Source organism: Suricata suricatta, chromosome 1 (assembly GCF_006229205.1).
Source record: "Suricata suricatta isolate VVHF042 chromosome 1, meerkat_22Aug2017_6uvM2_HiC, whole genome shotgun sequence".
Taxonomy (NCBI): domain Eukaryota; kingdom Metazoa; phylum Chordata; class Mammalia; order Carnivora; family Herpestidae; genus Suricata; species Suricata suricatta.
The window spans coordinates 68022413-68041928 of NC_043700.1; the positions used below are offsets into that span (position 1 = coordinate 68022413).

At 35.6% G+C, this 19516-nt stretch overlaps 1 protein-coding gene across 1 annotated transcript in view; it reads left to right on the forward strand.

The window, feature by feature from the left end:
• MAP9 (microtubule associated protein 9) overlaps nucleotides 1-17721 on the forward strand; it is a 30419-nt gene extending 12698 nt beyond the window's left edge. The window contains exons 7-14 of the mRNA XM_029950753.1: nucleotides 753-997; nucleotides 3003-3073; nucleotides 4094-4262; nucleotides 5055-5144; nucleotides 6775-6936; nucleotides 7067-7212; nucleotides 7390-7522; nucleotides 13861-17721. Of these exons, the coding sequence (XP_029806613.1) occupies nucleotides 753-997; nucleotides 3003-3073; nucleotides 4094-4262; nucleotides 5055-5144; nucleotides 6775-6936; nucleotides 7067-7212; nucleotides 7390-7522; nucleotides 13861-13983 (1139 nt within the window). The 3' untranslated portion in view covers nucleotides 13984-17721. The remainder of the gene's footprint in view (nucleotides 1-752; nucleotides 998-3002; nucleotides 3074-4093; nucleotides 4263-5054; nucleotides 5145-6774; nucleotides 6937-7066; nucleotides 7213-7389; nucleotides 7523-13860) is intronic.
• The last annotated feature ends 1795 nt before the right edge of the window (nucleotides 17722-19516 follow it).

Here is a 19516-nt window from a genome sequence, read left to right on the forward strand (position 1 = left end):
AGTAGGTGGATCCTAGTAGAACTGAAAGTTGGTAATCGCGGATTTCTTTCTGTTGAACATTCCAAAGCGGGGCAGACAGAGTAAGAGGAGCAGTTCTGTAATAATGAAACCGAATCTTGTCATGCCACAGCTTAAGACTGTCCCTTAGAGCATAGGGAAGTAATAGGCTGCCGTTCGTGCCCCCATTGGTATAGGAGACAACACTGCATTCAGGCAGAAATAAAACTGTCTAGATGAAGGCTTTATTCTCTGTGTAGTGGATTCTTCTAAAATTTCATGAATGCTTGGTTCTCCTGCAGCTCTACAATTTTACAGTTGTACCACTTGTACCTAGAGTAATATAGAGATGTGTGTACCTGCTGCCCACACATCTTCCTGTTCCAGCTAAAAAATACAGGCTTTCAAATAGAATAGATACTTGGGTTTATCATCACTTACTTGGTTTATCATCAACAGGAGCTTTTGTTGTGCCTTTGGTGTAGGGTAGTTATTCCATTCTATTTACTAATATGATTTTTTTCCTAAGTAATAGCTACATCAAATTCTTTAGTACATTAAGTAGACATTTTCTCTTTCGTATAGCACTTTGGAGAAAAGTGTATTCAGGTTGAATACAATAGCTCTCTTCACATTTTATTTTGCACGACAAAGATCTCATAGACAATCCTCAGTTAGTAGAAAGCAAATGAATCTGCTCTCCACCTTATTAGTTCATAAGAGAGTTTTAGTTTTGTGACTCTGTCTCATAATAGATCAGAATGAAGAACTTACTGAAAACCACAGTTCCTTGAAATCAAATGAAAATGAAGAGAATTCATTTTTGATAGACTTTGTTACTACTCCACATGAGAAATCCAAGGAAAGTCAAGTGATTACTGATGACCTTGAAGGAGAAAAGGAGAAAGACGAAGTGCTTATGAATGACTTGACAGTTGACCCACCGCTATTAAAATCTCAGAGTATCGTAATATCTACTGACGCAACTGCATCTTCAAAGGTATTTATATAAAATTATACCTTTTATACAACAGCAAAGCTCAAGGTAGATCTTTCAAATGTTTTATCTGCCATATTATGTACTCCCAAATTAACTGCGGAAAGCTCATCTCTTGATAACTGATTATCAAGTTATTCTTATTTAATTCAATAGCGTTTTACTTCGGCAAAGGTTTGCAGAAAAGTCAACATTAACTAAAATTATCATTATGATATTAAAATATCATAATATACTTTAAATATCTAGAAATATAAACCCATAAGTGGGTGGGTTTCTATAGGTTTCCTGATTATAAAAATGCAGCTATCTGGAACAATTTCTGAGGTTTGGAATTCGTAAAAGTTATTCCTTTGGATATCATTTTTAAACATTTTATAAAGTTTAAGAGAAATCTTTAACAAATGTTTATCAACATCCTGTTTAAATGGATGGACAGTATCATTATCAGAAATATTATTATTATTATAACCTTGAGAACCAGATTTATGGTGCGTAGGATTACTTGAAACTATGCTATACTGTACCAAAGTAGTATTCTTTTAAAATTTATGGTATAGCATTTTTTAAATTAAATTTTTTAATGTTTATTTATTTTTGAGAGAGAGAGAGACAAAGCACGAGCTGGGGGGAGGCAGAGAAAGAGGGAGACACAGAATCTGAAGCAGGCTCCAGGCTCTGAGCTGTCAGCCCAGAGCCCGACGCGGGGCTGGAACCCACAAACTGTGAGATCATGACCTGAGCCTAAGTCAGACGCTTAACTGGCTAAGCCACCCAGGCGCCCCATGGGATAGCATTTTTAGTCTTAATTTCTCTTGAAGTTAGTCTTTATTTCTTATACCTGTAGTCAGCTGGTGGCTATGTGTATTTACTATTGGGGAAGATAACAGTGCTAGTTGAAAACTTGTGGTTGGATAGGACTTTTATAGTATAAAATATTAGTGCTTTATACTAAAATTTATGGAGAAGGTTCATTAAACTAGGTACCAGGTATATTGTTCATAACCACTTTCCTTAGGAAAAATCACTCATGCCAGGTTAGTCATGTGCTTATATCTGTGCTCTCACTTGAATGCTAGCACCCTTCTGTGTAAAGAAGAGAGGTTACTCCTTAAAAAGAAGAAGAATATTTGAAATTTATAGATGGGATCCTAGAAATGTCAAACAAAGACAGTTCTAAATTACAACAAGCAATTTATATATAATAAGACCGTGACATTTCTTTTGAATCCTTGGCTTTATCCCTACTCCCCTTACAAAACCCTCTTTGAGTCTGAATGACATCATTCCTCTGCTAAGGTCTCTTTGTTGGATTGTCATCATAAGAATAAAATGCAGAGAGGTGCCTGGGTGACTCAGTTGGTTAAGTGTCTGATTCTGGATTTCCGCTTGGCTTATGATCTCACAGTTCCTGAGTTTGAGCCCCGTGTCTGGCTCTGTACTAACAGCGCAGAGCCTTCTTCTGATTCTCTCTCTCTCTCTCTCTCTCTCTCTCTCTCTCTCTCTTAAAATAAATAAATAAACTTTAAAAAGGTCTTTCTGACCATCTATCCCTCCACTCTCCCTGTCATTCACTGGACTTCAGCATCATTCCCCTTCTTTTGTTTGTCAACATTATCAAGTTCTTTCCCTTCTCAGGCTCTTAGCAATGACTACTTCTTTCTTCCCATAGATCTTCCTTCCTGTGGCCCCTTTCTTCCCATCATTTATCTTAGTACTGATGTCAAGACCTCAGGGAGGCCTTTCCTGACCATTGTCATTAACATCATCCCTCACTCTAGTCGCTGTCACGGGGCCCTAGTGTCCCCCCTTCCTGAGTCACATTTGTGTTTGTATTCATACCCGTCAACCCTCCCTGAAGTGTAGTATCCTTATTAGTTCCCAGGGACTGCAGTACTTGACACATCGTAGATGCTTTAAAAACATTGATTTCCTTGGAGTTTGGCTCCTAAATCTAACTGTGATCATTACGGGGAGTAATCCTTCTATGATATTTTCTATTTAATAGAAAACAATTGAAGACAGAAATATGAAGAATAAAAAGTCAACAAATAATAGAGCATCCAGTGCATATGGCAGGTAATAAAATTATCAGTGTCCCTAATTTATGAGTTTATTTCCAACAAAGCTAATTTTAGATCAACTTCTGTTAAGTGAATTTCACTTGATATTACTTGATTTCCTTTCAGTTCCCATCTCATGAAATGAATGAAGTAGTTAGTACATGATAAGACTCCTCAGTTAATCATGTTCTTTTATGATGAGGAATTTATTAGGGATTCTTTATACTCTACATTGTTCCTGGGATAGAGTTTCTTTCCTGTTTTTCCTGAGACAGTAGATAGAAAAGGTACTTCTCTAGTAAGTGTCTCCGTCTAACACATGACAATTGTACTTAAAACCTTGAGGTTCTGTGGACTAAGGTGGTTTATAAAAATGATAAGACTCTATATTGCTTCATTCACACTGGTGATAATGAATGCCCACCTAACTCATACATGTTAATCAAACCTTCTCAGACTTTTAAATTACCATTAATCAAATAAAACAAGAGTCAGCAAACCTGTAAATTGCCAGTTAGAACATGGCTTAGGGTCTGTGGGCCATAGTGTCTCTGTTGTAACTACTCAGTTCTCCTGTTCTAGCAGCGAAACAGCCTTAGGCAACATGTAAATGAATGATTGTAGCAGTGGTGCAATTAACTTACAAACTGTACAGGACTGGGTAGTTGGCCATATTTTCCTGCCAATCCTGAAATAGAAGATGCTATTCTAACTAATTTAGAATTGTTTTTTTGTAACAAAATGATACAAGAGACTAAAAGTCTGCTTTATTCATATTATTTTCTCCATGTAACTTGAGTTGTAATCCATGTTTCTTAAAAATGTTCTAATTATAAATATTGAGAAAGAACAAGCACTTTGAAGCTCTTAGTAAGAAATGACTATCATCATTTTCTTTTTTTTTATCATTTTCAAAGTACTTATAATTTATCAATTTACAATGGAATTTGAAATAGTGAAGCTGTAAATTCTAATTTATTTTTCTTCTACCAAGTGCAATTGTAATAACTTTGTTGATTTATTTGGATCTTTTTAGATTAATGACCTCTGAGTTTTTAAAGAAATCTAGTTCTATAAGGAGACCGCCATCAGCAACTACCTCTTCTCACTATTTAGGGACTTTGAAAGTCTTGGACCAAAAGCCCTCACAGAAACAGAATGTAGAACCTGAAAGAGCAGATAACATAAGGGCAGCTGTTTATCAGGTAAAAAGGAAAATGTTTTTAAAAAATTAAGAACTGATTAGTTCTTAACAAGTTCAACAAAGTTACCTGTTTATCAAGGAATAAAATGATCTTGTCAGAAATGGTGATTTAATACTAATTTATTGGGAAAATTTTCCTTTATAATACCTGAGCATCCCAAAGTGTTTTTTGGTTTTTTTACTGAATTATTTCTTTCCAAGCTTTGCTTAACCAATCATAGTTGTTTTTAGAGAAAGACAGTATGCCATGGCAATTATAAAATCCCAGCCAAAGCAAAAATATTGCTAAGGTCTATATATGTTTTAATACCTTTTCTTCTTAAAATGTATATTGTAATGAACAAAAAGTTTTAATTTTTTTCTTACCTAAGATTTTGTATTTGAAGTAAGCTTACATAAAATCAGACTTTCCTGATTTTTCCTCATTTCCAATAAGGTCCTTTGTTTTGTTTTGGTTTGGTTTTTGTCTTATTTATTATACTAGCTGATACACTTTAGAAAATTGTACTTGAGAATTTTGGAGAAAAATGTGAACTTATACAGCCATTATATTCAATCTTTGAATTCTTTTGTTAAAACTAAGAAAGATAATGGATATATCTTCCTATTCATGCTATCTTTCTATATTAGAATATTATGAGAAAAAGAAAAATGATACCAATGTGTATAGAATTTCTAAATTTTGTGTTTTACCTTTTTAAATTTTTAATCAAATATTTCAGAAATGGATAAGAGTTCTATTTCATTTGGGAACCTTTGAATATCATATAGTTTTTTTTTCTTGTTCTCACAGGATTGGTTAGAAAAGAAAAATGTGTATTTACATGAAATGCACAGAATTAAAAGGATTGAAAGTGAAAACCTAAGGATCCAAAATGAGCAGGTATTCTAAAATATAGAAGTAGAAAATATTGTGGATTTTTAAGTCAGTAAAATACCTCTAAATATTTAACATTGCCAAGTCTACTATTTTTTAAATGGCAAAATAACATGTATAAAAGAATTGATTTCTGATTTTCTTTCTCTGGTACTTCATATGTTTTTAGTTTGATATGAATATAACTGTTTTACATGAAAACAGATACACAGATTTCTGTTCAAGTGTGGCATAGATTTGGCAGTACTGATTATGAACTTATTGTTGCCTACAGCAACCTATTTATTCTTACTTCACTTTTCACTGTTACAAATTGACTTCAGTCTTACAGCTTAGCCAAGAATGTAAAGGGTCATCAGACATTAGCCTCTAGTTTTCCTCTTTGCCATCCTGAATGTTATATGTAACTTCAAGACCAACCCCTGTATCCTTCCCGCTGTCCAGAGATAGACTCTTATTTCAGTCTGGCCTGTCTTCAGTCCCTACCATTAACTCCTGCCTGGTAGTCTCCAACATGCTTAGTTCCTTCCCATCTTCTAAACTGAAAGGCCTTGACTGTGCTGCCCAATACTTAAATGGATTTCCCAAATGCAGGCTACTGCACGGAGCAGCCCTGCAGGGATGCCCACATCCCCCTCACCACTTTTGCAGCATCATGCTGCTGTGCCCAGTGCCAGACACCTTCTCCTGTGATCTGCACAACTCGAGGAGTAGACTGTACCTTCGCTTCTGAGTCCTGTTTTCTCTTTCTAATGCTTTCAGTCATTTAACGGTAATCAATATTTTAGAGCAAACAAAGAATATGGGATTAGATGGAGATAAGTAAAGTAATAACGTACTTACCATACATTCACCTACATATTTTCCAGTCTGGCACATAGTTTCAACATTTGAGCTATGTATGTTTAGTAAGGATTTTATGCTTTGATGTCCATCAGAACTCGGGTTCAAAGCAAAGATCTGTGGCTTAGTATGTGACTTGGCCAACCTACGTCACTCTGACTTACTTTATAAGCCTGTAACTTTCCTCACATTTTTCTTGTAATGCAATGTGGGGTTTTTTTTTTTGAAGTTTATTTATTTATTTTGAGAGAGAGAGAGAGCAGGGGAAGGTCAGAGAGAGAGGGAAAGAGAATTCTAAGCAGGCTGTCAACACAGAGCGCAATGCAGGGCTCTATCTCATGACCCTGAGATCATGACTTGAGCTGAAATCAAGAGTCAGAAACTTCACCGACTGAACCACCCAGGTGCCCCATCAATAGGCTGTTTTATTATTAGCATTTTGCAGTAGTACTCAGCCTATTAGTTTGTTTTGACAACATTTGTTTAGGACACTTCCAAAAAAAGAATTCTTTCCGATGAATAGTAGATCAATATCTGATAAATGGTTTAAGAAAAGGACGTTTGAAAATGCAGTGAATAAAAATAAAATGAAAATGCAGTGAAAAATTCAGATAACATTTTTTGCAAATCAACCTGTCTAAACCATTCTAAATAAATTATGTGCTTTGAAAACCAATTTCTAGAAATGATGACTATGAAGGGAATGAAATACAATCCAAAGGTCGGCATCTCCTGATACCTGGCCATCTGTTTATCCACACACATCTGCCTGTGTCTTATTTTTCTGAAACAGAAAAGAGCTGCCAAGAGAGAAGAAGCATTAGCATCATTTGAGGCCTGGAAGGCTATGAAAGAAAAGGAAGCAAAGAAAATCGCTGCTAAAAAAAGACTCGAGGAAAAAAACAAGAAGAAGACGGAGGAAGAAAATGCCGTGAGAAAAGGAGAAGCACTTCAGGTACACAGGGGCTTTGGACATCTGCCTTCCTTTTCCTGCCTCGCTTGGCACCTGCGATCGGGATCAACGGTGCTTCTCCTTACCCGATCGTAGCCACCGTCAGTAAGAAAATCATTGTGAACTTTTTCAGGCATTTGAACGGTGGAAAGAGAAAAAGATGGAATACCTTAGAGAGAAAAATAAAAAGGAGAAAGAATATGAAAGAGCAAAAAGGCAGAAAGAGGAAGAAACTATTGCTGAGAAAAGAAAAGATAACTTAACAGCTGTTGAGAAATGGTAACCCAAAGAAGAACTGTTTTCCTACTTTTCAAATGAATAACACTCTAGGTTTTTAACAAATTATTTGCTTGAAATTTACTAATATATCGGCATCTCATTATCACAAAGATATGTTAGGAATTCTTTATTATAGCCTCTCCTTTAACCATCAGTGTTTTATACTGTCCTATGTAGGAATGAAAAGAAGGATGCTTTTTTCAAAGAAAAGGAGAAAGAGAGAATAAATGAGAAAAGACGAGAAGAACTGAAAAAAGCAGAGAAAAAAGACAAAGACAAGCAAGCTATTGATGAATATGACAAATGGCTGGTAGGTGTTATTTGTTAATAATGTGCTTGTGTCTTTGTACTTTATTCATGACTTTTCAGTCTCTAACTCCAGTTCTGTTTGCCCCTGCCTGCTGGCCATTTCTACTCAAAGTGGCCTTGTTGAATGCATTCTCTCCCTATGTTCATCATACTGTCCTTGATTTACTCGTTTCTGTTAATGCTTCGACTGTTCCCTCAAGTGGCCCCCGCCCAGGCTTAAACTTTCAGGCACAAAACTCTTACTTATCCACATCCCCACCTTTAGTCACTCTCCAGTCGTGCCTCGTCTTCCTCTGCAGTGACTTAGGTGTAAAGTCACAGAGAGCTGACAAGTGCACTGCTGAAGCCTTTGTCAGCTTTTAGGTGGGACTTCTAACGACACATAGTTATACTGAATTGAACAGTGAGGAAGGTAATACATTGTTTAAATTCTCTTCTGATTTTTCTGATGACCTCAAGGAGACAGTCTTGTTTTGGAGCTTTTTAATGAAAGAAAGCAAGTAAGAAGTTTGGGAGCAAAATGTCTAAATGGACTTAACATGTTTTTGGTTTTTTATTTTACTATTTTTTGTCTGTTTTAGTGTACTTATGTTTATAGTTCCTTCTCATTGATGTTAAACAAAATACTGTTTTCTGTCTTTAAATGTCATATATACAGACATGTTTATTAATTTTTGCCTGAGTAATGCATTCATGTGGAAAGTACTTTACTTGGTAGGTGGCACATTCACATGGTAGTTAGCACCTCACCTGCTGCAGCAATCAGAAAGTGTGAAGTTGCTCCACAGGGCTTAGGATTCAGTGGGGTCTCTTTCCAGTAAGATTTCTTATAAACTTTCTGAAATCATGTCAATCTGCTAGTTAGAAATAACTGTTCAGGGTATTTTGTGGTTGTATTTCTCTGTTTGGGACTGACCTTTAGCATCTTTTCATTTGTAGAAGGGTCATTTGCCATTTTTTTGGTAAACTGTAATCCATAGACTTTGCACAGCTCTCTGTTGGTCTTTTTCTTATTGATTTTCAGAAGCTTTTTTATACACTAGGGAAATTAGCCTATTTCTGGTAGGCGTTACAACCACTTTTTCCCATTGTTTTGTTGCTCTCCCAACTTGGCTTATAGTATTTTCTGCCATGAACAGTCTTATTTTATCTTCTGGCATCAGGTTTATCAGTCTTTTGGGTTCTATTTTCAGGCACAGTTGCAAAGACATTCTTCATAACTTGAAGTTAAATGAAGTGCTCTCATTATTCTGCTAGTAACTTAATGATTTTCATATCTTGACATTTTAACATTTGACCAACTTGTAATTTATCTTGCTCATGATAGGATATATGATTCCAACTTTATTTTTTCCAAACACATCTTCTATAAAATAGCCTATCTTTTACCCAGTGATCTGAGGGACTGCCTTTGTTATCTGATACATTCTCAGAATTCAGGATCTGTTTCTTGACTTTCTGTTCCATAGGTCAATCTCAAATCTTACTGTACATATTCCATATGCTGTTTCATTATCGGGGCTTTATATGTTTTCATATCTGTTTTGGTTAATCTTCCTTCATAGCTCCACTTTTAAGTATCTCTGTTATTATTTACTTTTTCGCATAAACTTTCGAATTAACAGTAGCTAGAGAGGCATTCAGGACACAAAGCAGGCTATTTAAAGATAGGATAAAAAGATGAAGCATTTAGGAATAAACTTAAGAAATGTGCAAGACGACAATGAAGAAATTTTTAGAACTCTCCTGAAGGATGCAAATGAAGACTTGAGAACATGGATCAAAACTGCTCTTGGATAGAAACACTCAGTTTTATAATGATATTGTAGATGTCAGTTCTCCCTGAAGTAATTTACAAATGTAATGCAATCCTAATAAAAATAGCAACAGAATTTATTATTGTTTATGTGTTGACTTTAGTGCTGCTTTATGCCCATTTCAGGCAGAAAAACAGTAAGGAGTAAGATGATCAAAACTGGTTTAGTGGTTTGAATGAGGTAGGTGGTATTTCATGATGGCTTTCTTAAACTCTCTTGTTTTTCTTTAATTTTTTTAATGTTTATTTGTTTTTGGGAAGAGAGAGAGTGTGTTCTTGTGAAAAAGAGAGAGAGCAGGGGAGGGGCAGAGAGAGAAAGAGACCCACAATCTATAGCAGGGTCCAGGCTCTGAGCTATCAGCAGAGAACCCTACGGGGGGCTCGAACCTATGAACCACGAGACCATGACCTGAGTTGAAGCCGGACATTTAACCAACTGAGCCACCAGGTGCCCCTTCCTTAAACTCTAGGTTCTAAGAAAAATTAAAACTCTTCATATATCGAGGAGACCTATACCATGTGCCAGTATTGCTTAGAGTAACTAAATGTACGTGTTTAAGTTTTCAGTCTTATTTTTACTTATTCTTGAAATGGAATAGAATCTCCTTAATGACTAAGCCACCATTAGGTACATTGTGTTTTATTACAGTACTTAGTCACTCTATCATTCTGATCAGTCCTCTAGAGAACAAAAACTCATCAATCAAAGATCTAAGATGAAAATGACTTGTTTTGATGTCAGTATAACCTCAACAAATATAATGCTACTTATAAAAACATCCATATACAATAGGTTACAGAACCATTCCTGCATTCTACCTATTTCTTATTAAAATTTGTATGCTGATAGATTGGAAAAGTACCCCTATTTGGAAGTAAGGACTTTCATTTTAATGCAAAGTTACATCTCAAAATTTTCTTATAAAATCTAACTTGAATAGTGAGCATTGGATAAGTTACTCTTTTAAGGGAAAGTTATAGCCAAAGATTCGTAAGACTCTTCTTTATGCTCGTACACAGATTGTTACCTTTAGTGAGAAAATGAGTACAGAGTTTAGTCTCCAACAAACAACAGTCAGAAGGTCTTTATAACAAGGTTCTTTTAATTATTAATTATTACTTGAGTAATATTACCAATAATTATTACTTAGGATAACATTAGAGATCATATGAATTGATATTAAGGCTGATAGTTAGTTGCTTATTTCTTATTCTGACCTTTTTAGCACCTACTAGTACTAGTAAGAACAAACTTGTTTCATGTTTCCCTCTCTCTCTCCCCATGTTAAATGGAGCAAAAAAAGGTTTGTTCAGTCAGTTTCTGTGAACACAGCTTAGTCACTGCTTTTCTTCTACTTAACAAGAGGGTCTGTCTCTCTCTGAGATACTAAAATGATTATCAACAGTGACCCAATTACAGGGTTTTTTGTTTTGTTTTGTTTTCTGAAAGGAGGTTCCCTCTTTGCTTTAGTAGGACTTGCAGGCATGCAAACATTTTTATGATCTAAAGCAAAATGTAAAGACAGAAAAAAATTTCATACCTCTCTCCATTCCCTTCCTTGTATGTGAATTACTGTATGCCGATGGAAACCTCGCGTTATCGTATTCTCCTTGTGACAGCTATACGTCCCACACCTGTCCAGGTAAAAGAACTATAGACACCTAAAAAAATGCTGCCGCTCCCCAGCCGTCTAGCCTGCAGAGGCAGTGTTCTCTAAGGCTCCCAGATACTGCTGCTCTTTGAGAAAAACGCCCAAGTGAGGAAACCACCCAACTTTGGGGCCTTAGCTCAGACTTGGAGAAATGCAGAGACAATCGAGCTGCAGGATGAAAAGAGCGAGAGCTGGTAACATTTCAGGTGTTCCCAGATTAACGTCTCGATTTCACGGTGCTTCCCACATGCTCAGTCAGCTCTTTGACGGGAGTGTGTGCAGGGAAACGGAATGGTCCTAAATTCATCTGCTTTCAAGAAAACGTGAGAATCTGGAAGATGATATTTTCAAAACAGATGAAGGGCAGGACTGTTCCCGTCAAACAGTAAAATAAAAACAACTATTCCACTCACCCGGGAGCCAGCGTTTTCCACGCCTGGGTTATTCCCACCACTTTCCAGGATTCCTCATTTGCTTCCAGATGTGGTCACATTTCACTGCTTTTTCTATAGCTAAACTTCTAAAGTTTTCTTTACACTTTTTAGTTCTCTGTACCCTTCTCACCATCCACACACTCCGAGCTTGTCTCTTTTGCCATCACATTACAGAAACTGCGCTTTGACAGTTCTGCCAGACCACGCAGCCATCCGCTGTGCTGTTTCTGCCACATTCCCGGACTCTCAAACCTTCTACAAAGTCGCATCCGCCTTCTTGCAACCGTCTTCTCTCCTGGTTTCCCTCGATCCCGGCCTCTCTTCCCCGCGTCACTTGTTGGCTTCTCTTACCTGTGTTCCAGATATCACCGGTGGGCCTCACCGCACCTCACTCACCTGCCTCCTTATTCTCACCCGGCACCCCCTCCCGCGTTCCCAGTCTGAGTCACACTGGCTCTCTCCTTTCCTCTCACAGCCCGGTTCTCCCACTTGCCAGAGCCCTCACACTGCCTGTTCTCTCGCCCTCCTCATGGTGTATCACAAGTGGGGCCTCTTACCCCTCCCCTCTCACTTACAGTGACAGTCCCTGAGTCCATTTTTCTTTGAAAGTGAGTACTCCCTTTATTCTTTAACAATCACAACGAGTTTTTCATGTGTTCCATAGAAATTCTAACAATTTGAAGTGATTTATTTAATTGTTTATTAGCTGCCCAGTTTGAAAATCCCCTGAGGGACAGGGACCAAATCCGTGTGTTTGGATTTTACAATCACTTTATGCATGGCTCTCACTATACTACTCGGCCCAGAGTAGGATCTCAATGCTTAAACAGGTGAATGAATAAACACAAATCAAAGCAGTATAGTATCAGTAAAATATTAGACCCCCCAGGACCCCTCAAAACCTGGTACAAGTAAGGATATGCTGTATAAAAGTAATGTAAATTAATAGATGCAGGAAAATTATAATTTGGTTATTTGTGTGACATTTGGACATAAAATCACTTCAGAAAATTACCCTACAGCAATAGAAATTCCAAAAGCACTAAAGGATTAAATATAAAATTCCTAACAATAGAAGAACCAAAAGAAAATAAAGCAGTATCAAGTCTCATGAGAATAAGATGCTTTCCTAAACGTAGAAGTGCTATGGAAATAACAAAGGAAAACATGAATAGATATGGAATTTAAAGTCATTAATTCATTAACATAAAAAGTCAGTGTAGGAGTTGCTACACTGGGTATGGATGAGTGGATGGAGTATTCCTACAACCACTTTGAAAAATAAATCAGCATTTCCCAGTAAAGTTGAACATATTCAGACCCTACAAACCAGCAGTTTTTGTCCAGGCATAAATATGGGAGAAAATCTTAACTTATAAGTACAAACAACTAAATAAGGATGTTTATAACCTTGTCTTCACATTGAATAAAAAAGGAACATCATTTTTTCAACAACAACAAAATAAAATTGTTTAATAAATTGTGATAAGTTGCCTTACTAGAATTCTATGAATTTTCTATGGAATACCAATGAAGACCTATAACTCATAGATGGATCTTAGAAATATTAAGATAATACAAAAGGATGTTGCAAAAAGTATATAACATGTTCCCCTTTATTATAAATTATAAAAACATGTAAAATTTGGGGATTGTTAAATAAATTTTATAATAAAATGTTATAATAAAATTAAGAAATACACTGAAATGATAAGGCTCTAATTCAGAGCAATGATTACCTCAGTGGGTGCAGAGAAAGAAATGTGATAAGGGAATGAACACCGAGAGCTTCAAAAGTACTGGTGGTGTTTCCTCTGTCTCCCTCTCTCTCTGCCCCTCCCCCACTCCTGCTCTACCTCTCAAAATAAATAAATTCTGAAAAAGTGTTTAAGAAAAAATATGCAAATTGCTAAAAACTAAAAGTGCTGATACCCATATAGTTAGATGAACCAAATAATTGAGCAAAAAATTCGTGAAAGGGCTAAAGAAATAAAAAGTGCTCAAACTCAATAATAAGCAAAGAAACACGATACTTAATTTAACTTTCAACTATTTATGAAAATTCTGAAGTATCCCTGCTGCCCTGGCAGATTCAGTCTTTGCACCCAGTAAAGTTAGTTCTGAGAATCTGTTCTAAGAAAGTCATCACTGACTTCTAAGTTATGGAATTTTAGGGTTTTTTCCCACTTTTCATAATTTTATTTAAATATTATCACTTTTAATATTAAAAAATCAGTGATTAAATGGTGCATTAATCCCTGTTGGTAGTATACTTTATAAACAATATTCTCTAGCTGCTACTCCTTCATAGCCAATTAAACACGAAATGACATTTAAATCTTTTATGATGGATTATTTTGTTCTTCAATGAACAACTTGATTTGGAAATAATGTTTATACATTTATAAGAACTTATAGTTTTCTGTGTTCTCTTTAGGAAAAGAAAGAAAGGCAGGAGAGAATTGAGCGAAAACAAAAGAAACGTCATTCCTTTCTTGAAAATGAGGCACTTCCTCCCTGGAGCCCTCCAAGTCGAACCGTGTTCTCAAAAGTGTTTTGATAATTCTCATTCTTACGTCATGTAGTTATTTATCAACTCCCTACTGTTAGCCATGGATTTAAAACTATTTATTCAATTAGTTATAGTTAGAAGAGTCTATTTTATTAAATGCCAGCCATTTCCACTGGATAAGATGCTTTGGAGTTAATCAGTGAAATAATTGAAGGCATTTTTTTTAGACTGTAGATAAACTGCCTCAAATGAGAAGCTAATAATCAGATCGCACTTGCCATTAAAGTAACCGTTTATCATGTCCTTGCAATTATTACAATCAGGTGACCCGTGACCACTTTCAGCCGTGCACGGTATTGAAGTGTGCGTATTCCCCAGAGTAAAAAGGAAACCATTTAGTTAAGACAATCATAGAAATAATTGAATCATTCTGTGAATGATTGTGCACCTAGATTCGGGTTTTAAAAGAAATCATTGCTGGGAGTACGCATGTATTATTTTTTTCAAAAACTGTTCTTTAACTTGAGCGGTTGCACTTGCACTGTGCAAGTTACAATTTTGGTCAGGTGAGGCAGTAGTTTGGTAGAACTCTAATTCTCCAGGCATTTTAAGAAGTTTGCCTTATGTTTTAATATGGGATTGTATCTGCCCCAGATTTCCATGACAATCACAGGCACTTTATAATGAGTAGACCTTTCACATTTGTCTTCTAAATTATATCTCACTTTATTATTTTGGTGATATCAAAAGATATCCATTTCTTGGCAGTGATATATTCACAATAGTGATGGAAGTTCCACAAGAGTTCAAGGTCATTATCACTATTATTATTTTCCAGATTTAAGCCATATAGGTGATAAAGGCAATTTTTGATCTCTTAACCTATTCCAGAATCCTATAGCTTATATTTAGAAGACAGCTGTATAGGAAGGTAACTTGTAGAAAATGTCCAAAGAATCTTTATTTATTTATTTGATCTGTGCATATCTTTATATTAATTGGACTCATACTTGAACTGGTCAGCTAATTTGTCACAGACCAAATGTATGCTCTCAGAGTTGAAATACTCCTTTAGCCAACGATGCAATGCAATGGTGGGTGAGACTCTAATTACTATTTCTTAAGCGCCTATTGTATGCTCTCTCCTGGGGCTTTATAAATGTTAAATCTTTGCAACAACTATTCAGTGTAGGTGTTACTTTGCGGACTAAAAACACTGAAACTCAGAGAAATAACTTGCCATACATTCAGCATGTGACAGTGGGGCTTAGAATTGAGTAAGTCTTCCTCCTTCCAGAATCAATATTTTTATGCTCTGTATTATATTAACTTTACAAACACATTTTACCTCTCAGTTCCTGAAATCTTGAGTTGTTAGCTAGAGCTTATATTTCCTTTTAAGAAATACCTGTTCGTTTTTTAGAGACGGTGAACTTTATTGGATCTATAAAATGAAAGATTTCGTAATATTTAAAGAATTAGTCAAATGCCTTGTATGTCGTATTAGAATGTCAGGAAACCCAGCAGATAGGGGAGCATGGCTTTTGAGATACTCAGAAGGTCTCGGAGGACTAAGCTGGCTGCCATGCCTGTTTCAGATAAGAAAGGCGTAAAGGGTCACTGGATCACATCAGTGCTACAGGTAATTGTTTTTAATTATAAACAAAATGCTGGAAGCCTTTGTATACTGCCAGGAACTAGGAGAATACTTGATGAAATAGAAACTGTTGTCATCAATATGTATTATCAGCATGAGATTTAGCCCTTCTCTTTTTCCCCAAATATATATATTTTCTTCTTCATTGTCATATTTGGTGGCTTACTATTATCACTTCTTAGTTGCGGGAGCACTGAATGAAATTAGCAATTAATGTAAAGCATATGGCACATAATAAGGACTTAATAAATGTTCATTTTCATTTACTTACTTCCACGAGCCCTGCATTTACCCACTTCATGTGTGCGAGGAGCAGATCAACACCGATGGGATTGATAATGCTTATTTGACTGATACATTTTTAGCATCCAAGAAGAAATATCCACTTTCCTGGCCAGTCTAGCACTCAAAAGAGAATATGGAGGTGCATTGTATTAGAGACCTCCTAAAAAGAAATCTACAGAAATCTAAATCTTAGCACTGTTTGTGAAGTTGGACGAAGTGGGAAATTGAGGTGTTTGCAAAGCCCCAGGAATTCATTTCCCTCAAATGGGAAATTTTCTCTTAACTACAATAAATAATAAATTTTTTCCTGTTTACAGTCATATGTGCTAAGAATGAGATCCTCTGTTCTTCCTGCAGTAAAAATAGAGCTGAGTTTTAAGCTCAGGGTGAAAGTACTGTTTACTTTCTGAGATCCAAAGAAGAGAATCCAAATTGGTAATATCCTCTTGAATGTATTTATCTATTTAAGGGGTATGATTTTCCCATATATCCTTAAAAGTATCAAATGTCAATACATTTTCTCATCAAGTTTCATTAACTTATGAAATGAGGGAATTCAAATTCAAATTAAAGACACAAAAGCATATAGATTTTCATGTTAAACTTCTAGTTTTGTAAATTGTATTGATCACTTGAATGCAGACATGTCAAAGTAAAGGAAATAAGAATTTAATAAATATTTTACAATATAACTGAAAACAGCAATTTCCCTGGAAATTGACATACTGATGCAAAAATTAAATTGCATACAGAATATATTTTCCATAACAACCAAGAAAACAGTAGTGTTCCATAAACAGAGAAAAACAAATGGCATGTTAGATCAGAAGGAAGTGGCAGTTTTCTAAAAGAAAATAAGAACTATTCGGGTATAACAGTTTTCCAGTGGTTTGTAGTGCATCATGTTTTGAAAATGTTAGTAGTTCATTTATTGTCCTAAATAGTATTGAAACTGATACGTCTCACTGTTGCCAAAGTGGTAGCTGAAAATAGTTGTGTCCACAGCTGTGTACCTTGGAGTGATAAAACTATGTATCTGGAAGGGTTTTAATAATTTAATAAAGCTGGCCCAAACCCTGTTTCTGAGTTGAACAAGACTTTGACTTGCCCAAGCTCGTACCCCTCACCATGAGATACCAAAGTTAGAAATCAGGTGTTCAGTTTTCTAGTTATAATCAGTCCACCATCCCACAGTTTTGAGAGCTGATAAAACTTTCACACTCTCTTTTGTAACCATGGTCGTTATCGACTTCATTTTGATCCTCTTTCTGATGGTCCCTTATTCTTCCAGTGTCTTCTCCAAACTCCACCAGATTAAAGCTCTCTGGGCATCTCCACCACCACTTCATGTGTGGGGAGTACTGAAGTTTCTTAAGCTCTGAGTCCCAGGCTAAAATGCAATGGAAAAAGAGGAATTTCTCAAAATGGAAGAAATTGCATGTTAGTCAAAGTAGTTCCCGAGAATAAACTAGTACAGAAAACAAATTTTCCTGATGTAATCTTGGCTCTGATTTCAATAGTGCTATATTAAAAGGTATTTAAACCTATATACGTCCTTTCTACACAAAGCAAAGATAGTGCCAGTTGTCCTGCTTCATAGGTACGTGGGCTGACAGAATAATGAATGCTATGTAAATACTTAACTAGAGACTTCCCTGAATTCTTTTTATTTTGAAATATCTTGTGATTTGATTATTTTGGAACACATTACATGTAATTGTATAATGTTAACTAAATTATTGGTAAATTTAGGATGTTTAAGAATTACTTGAGGAGATGTATTTAATGTCTGCTTTTTAGTAGCATACTCCATGTTCTGCTAAATTAAAGTTAATCATTCAGGATTTATTGTATTGGTCCTGTTATTTATTGATTGTGCCAAATTTCATTTCATAACATTGGAAAATTTGGTATGAGTTTTATCTGTGGGCTAAAGACAAAATAATCATTGTCATTTGCAATGACATGGATGGATCTCGAGAGAACAATGCTAAGCATAATAAGCCAGAGACAAATAAAACATGACTTCACTCATATGTAGAATTTAAGAAACAAAACAAATTGAATGAAGGAAAAAAAAAAGACAAACCAAAAACCGGACTCTTAGCTATAGAGATCAAACAGGGTTACCAGAAAAGGGGGGGGGAGGAGAAATAGGCGAAGAGGATTAGGAGTACACTTACCATGATGAGCACTGAGTAATGTACAGAATGGTTGAATCACTATATCATATACCTAAAAGTAATATAACACTGTATGTTAACGATTCAAGCATTTTTTAAAGTCGAAATAGTTATATTATGCTGATACACCTTTTACTAGAAATGACTGAAAATTTGGATATAAACTTTTAAGTGCAAATGCCAAAAATAACCCACATTTCCATCTCCCCAAAACAGTCATAGTTAACATATTTTGTACTTTTCCAGCTTTTAGTTTCCAGTGCATTCTTTCCTGTAGTTGAAATTAAGGTGAGAATGAAGAAGGCAGAGATAGAGTTCCCTTGATCTCTCTGTTTTTCTCTGTGCCTCTCTATCTCTGTCTCTGTCTCTCCCATGCTACATATATGTGTATACCTATGTGTTGTACTTCTGTCTCTCTCTCTACATATAAAAATAGAACACATACATATACATACATGCATATATACAACCTTTTCTTACTCTCTAAAATAATGGAAAATGAAATCAAACTGCATATTTGGTTACCAGAGTCTTCCACGCGACAACTTATAATGAACATATTTCCATTATGCCTTTCCAAAAATCTATGATGCTGCAATATGATTTAACCTATTTTGGGCAATTTGTTTTTCCTCATGAATGTTTACTATGGTAAGTAATGATACAGCCAATATGCCTAGAGTCTATATCCTTGTTATTAAGATGGTGGACCTCATTAAGTCTATAAAATTTAAGACAATTTATAATATTTAGGAATTAGTCAGATTTTTTTTGGTATGTAGTATTAGAATGTCAAAAAACCCAGCAGCTTGTGGAACTTGGGTTTTGAGAAAGTCACTGAGGTCTCACTCTGCCATGAGTGTGCAAGATAAGAAAGATGTCACTGATCACTTTGTCAGATCCCATCGGCTCTCTCAATAAATAAAGGAAATTGCATAAATAAAACTAGAAACCTTTTTATATTGCCAGAACCACAAGACATGGAATGGGATTTAATTAATGGGTGTGGAAATTCAGTTTCTCAAGATGAAAGGAGTTCTGGAAATTGGTTGCACAACAGTTCGAGTGTACTTAATGCTACTAAACTGTGTATTTACAAATGGATAAGATGATAAATCTTGTGTACATTTTACCACTACTTTTAAAACACTGCACAGCAAAACAAAATGGTTAGTCATTCATCGACAGGAGAGTTATAGAGAAAACTTCTCCCCTCATTACAGATATATCTTTTCTTTTGCTCTGATCACATCAACTTGCTCATCCCAGACGACTCATCTTTGATTCAATTACAGTTTTGAGGAATGTTCTAGCTGCTAGACTTAAATTGAAGTTGAACATTGTGTAGAAAAGCAACATTTCCACCACAACTTCTCATAACTCCTCTATTCAGTTATTTTATTTTGGATATTCTTGCCCACTTCATTTCTGACAGAAGCTTTAGGGTTCTTTTTAA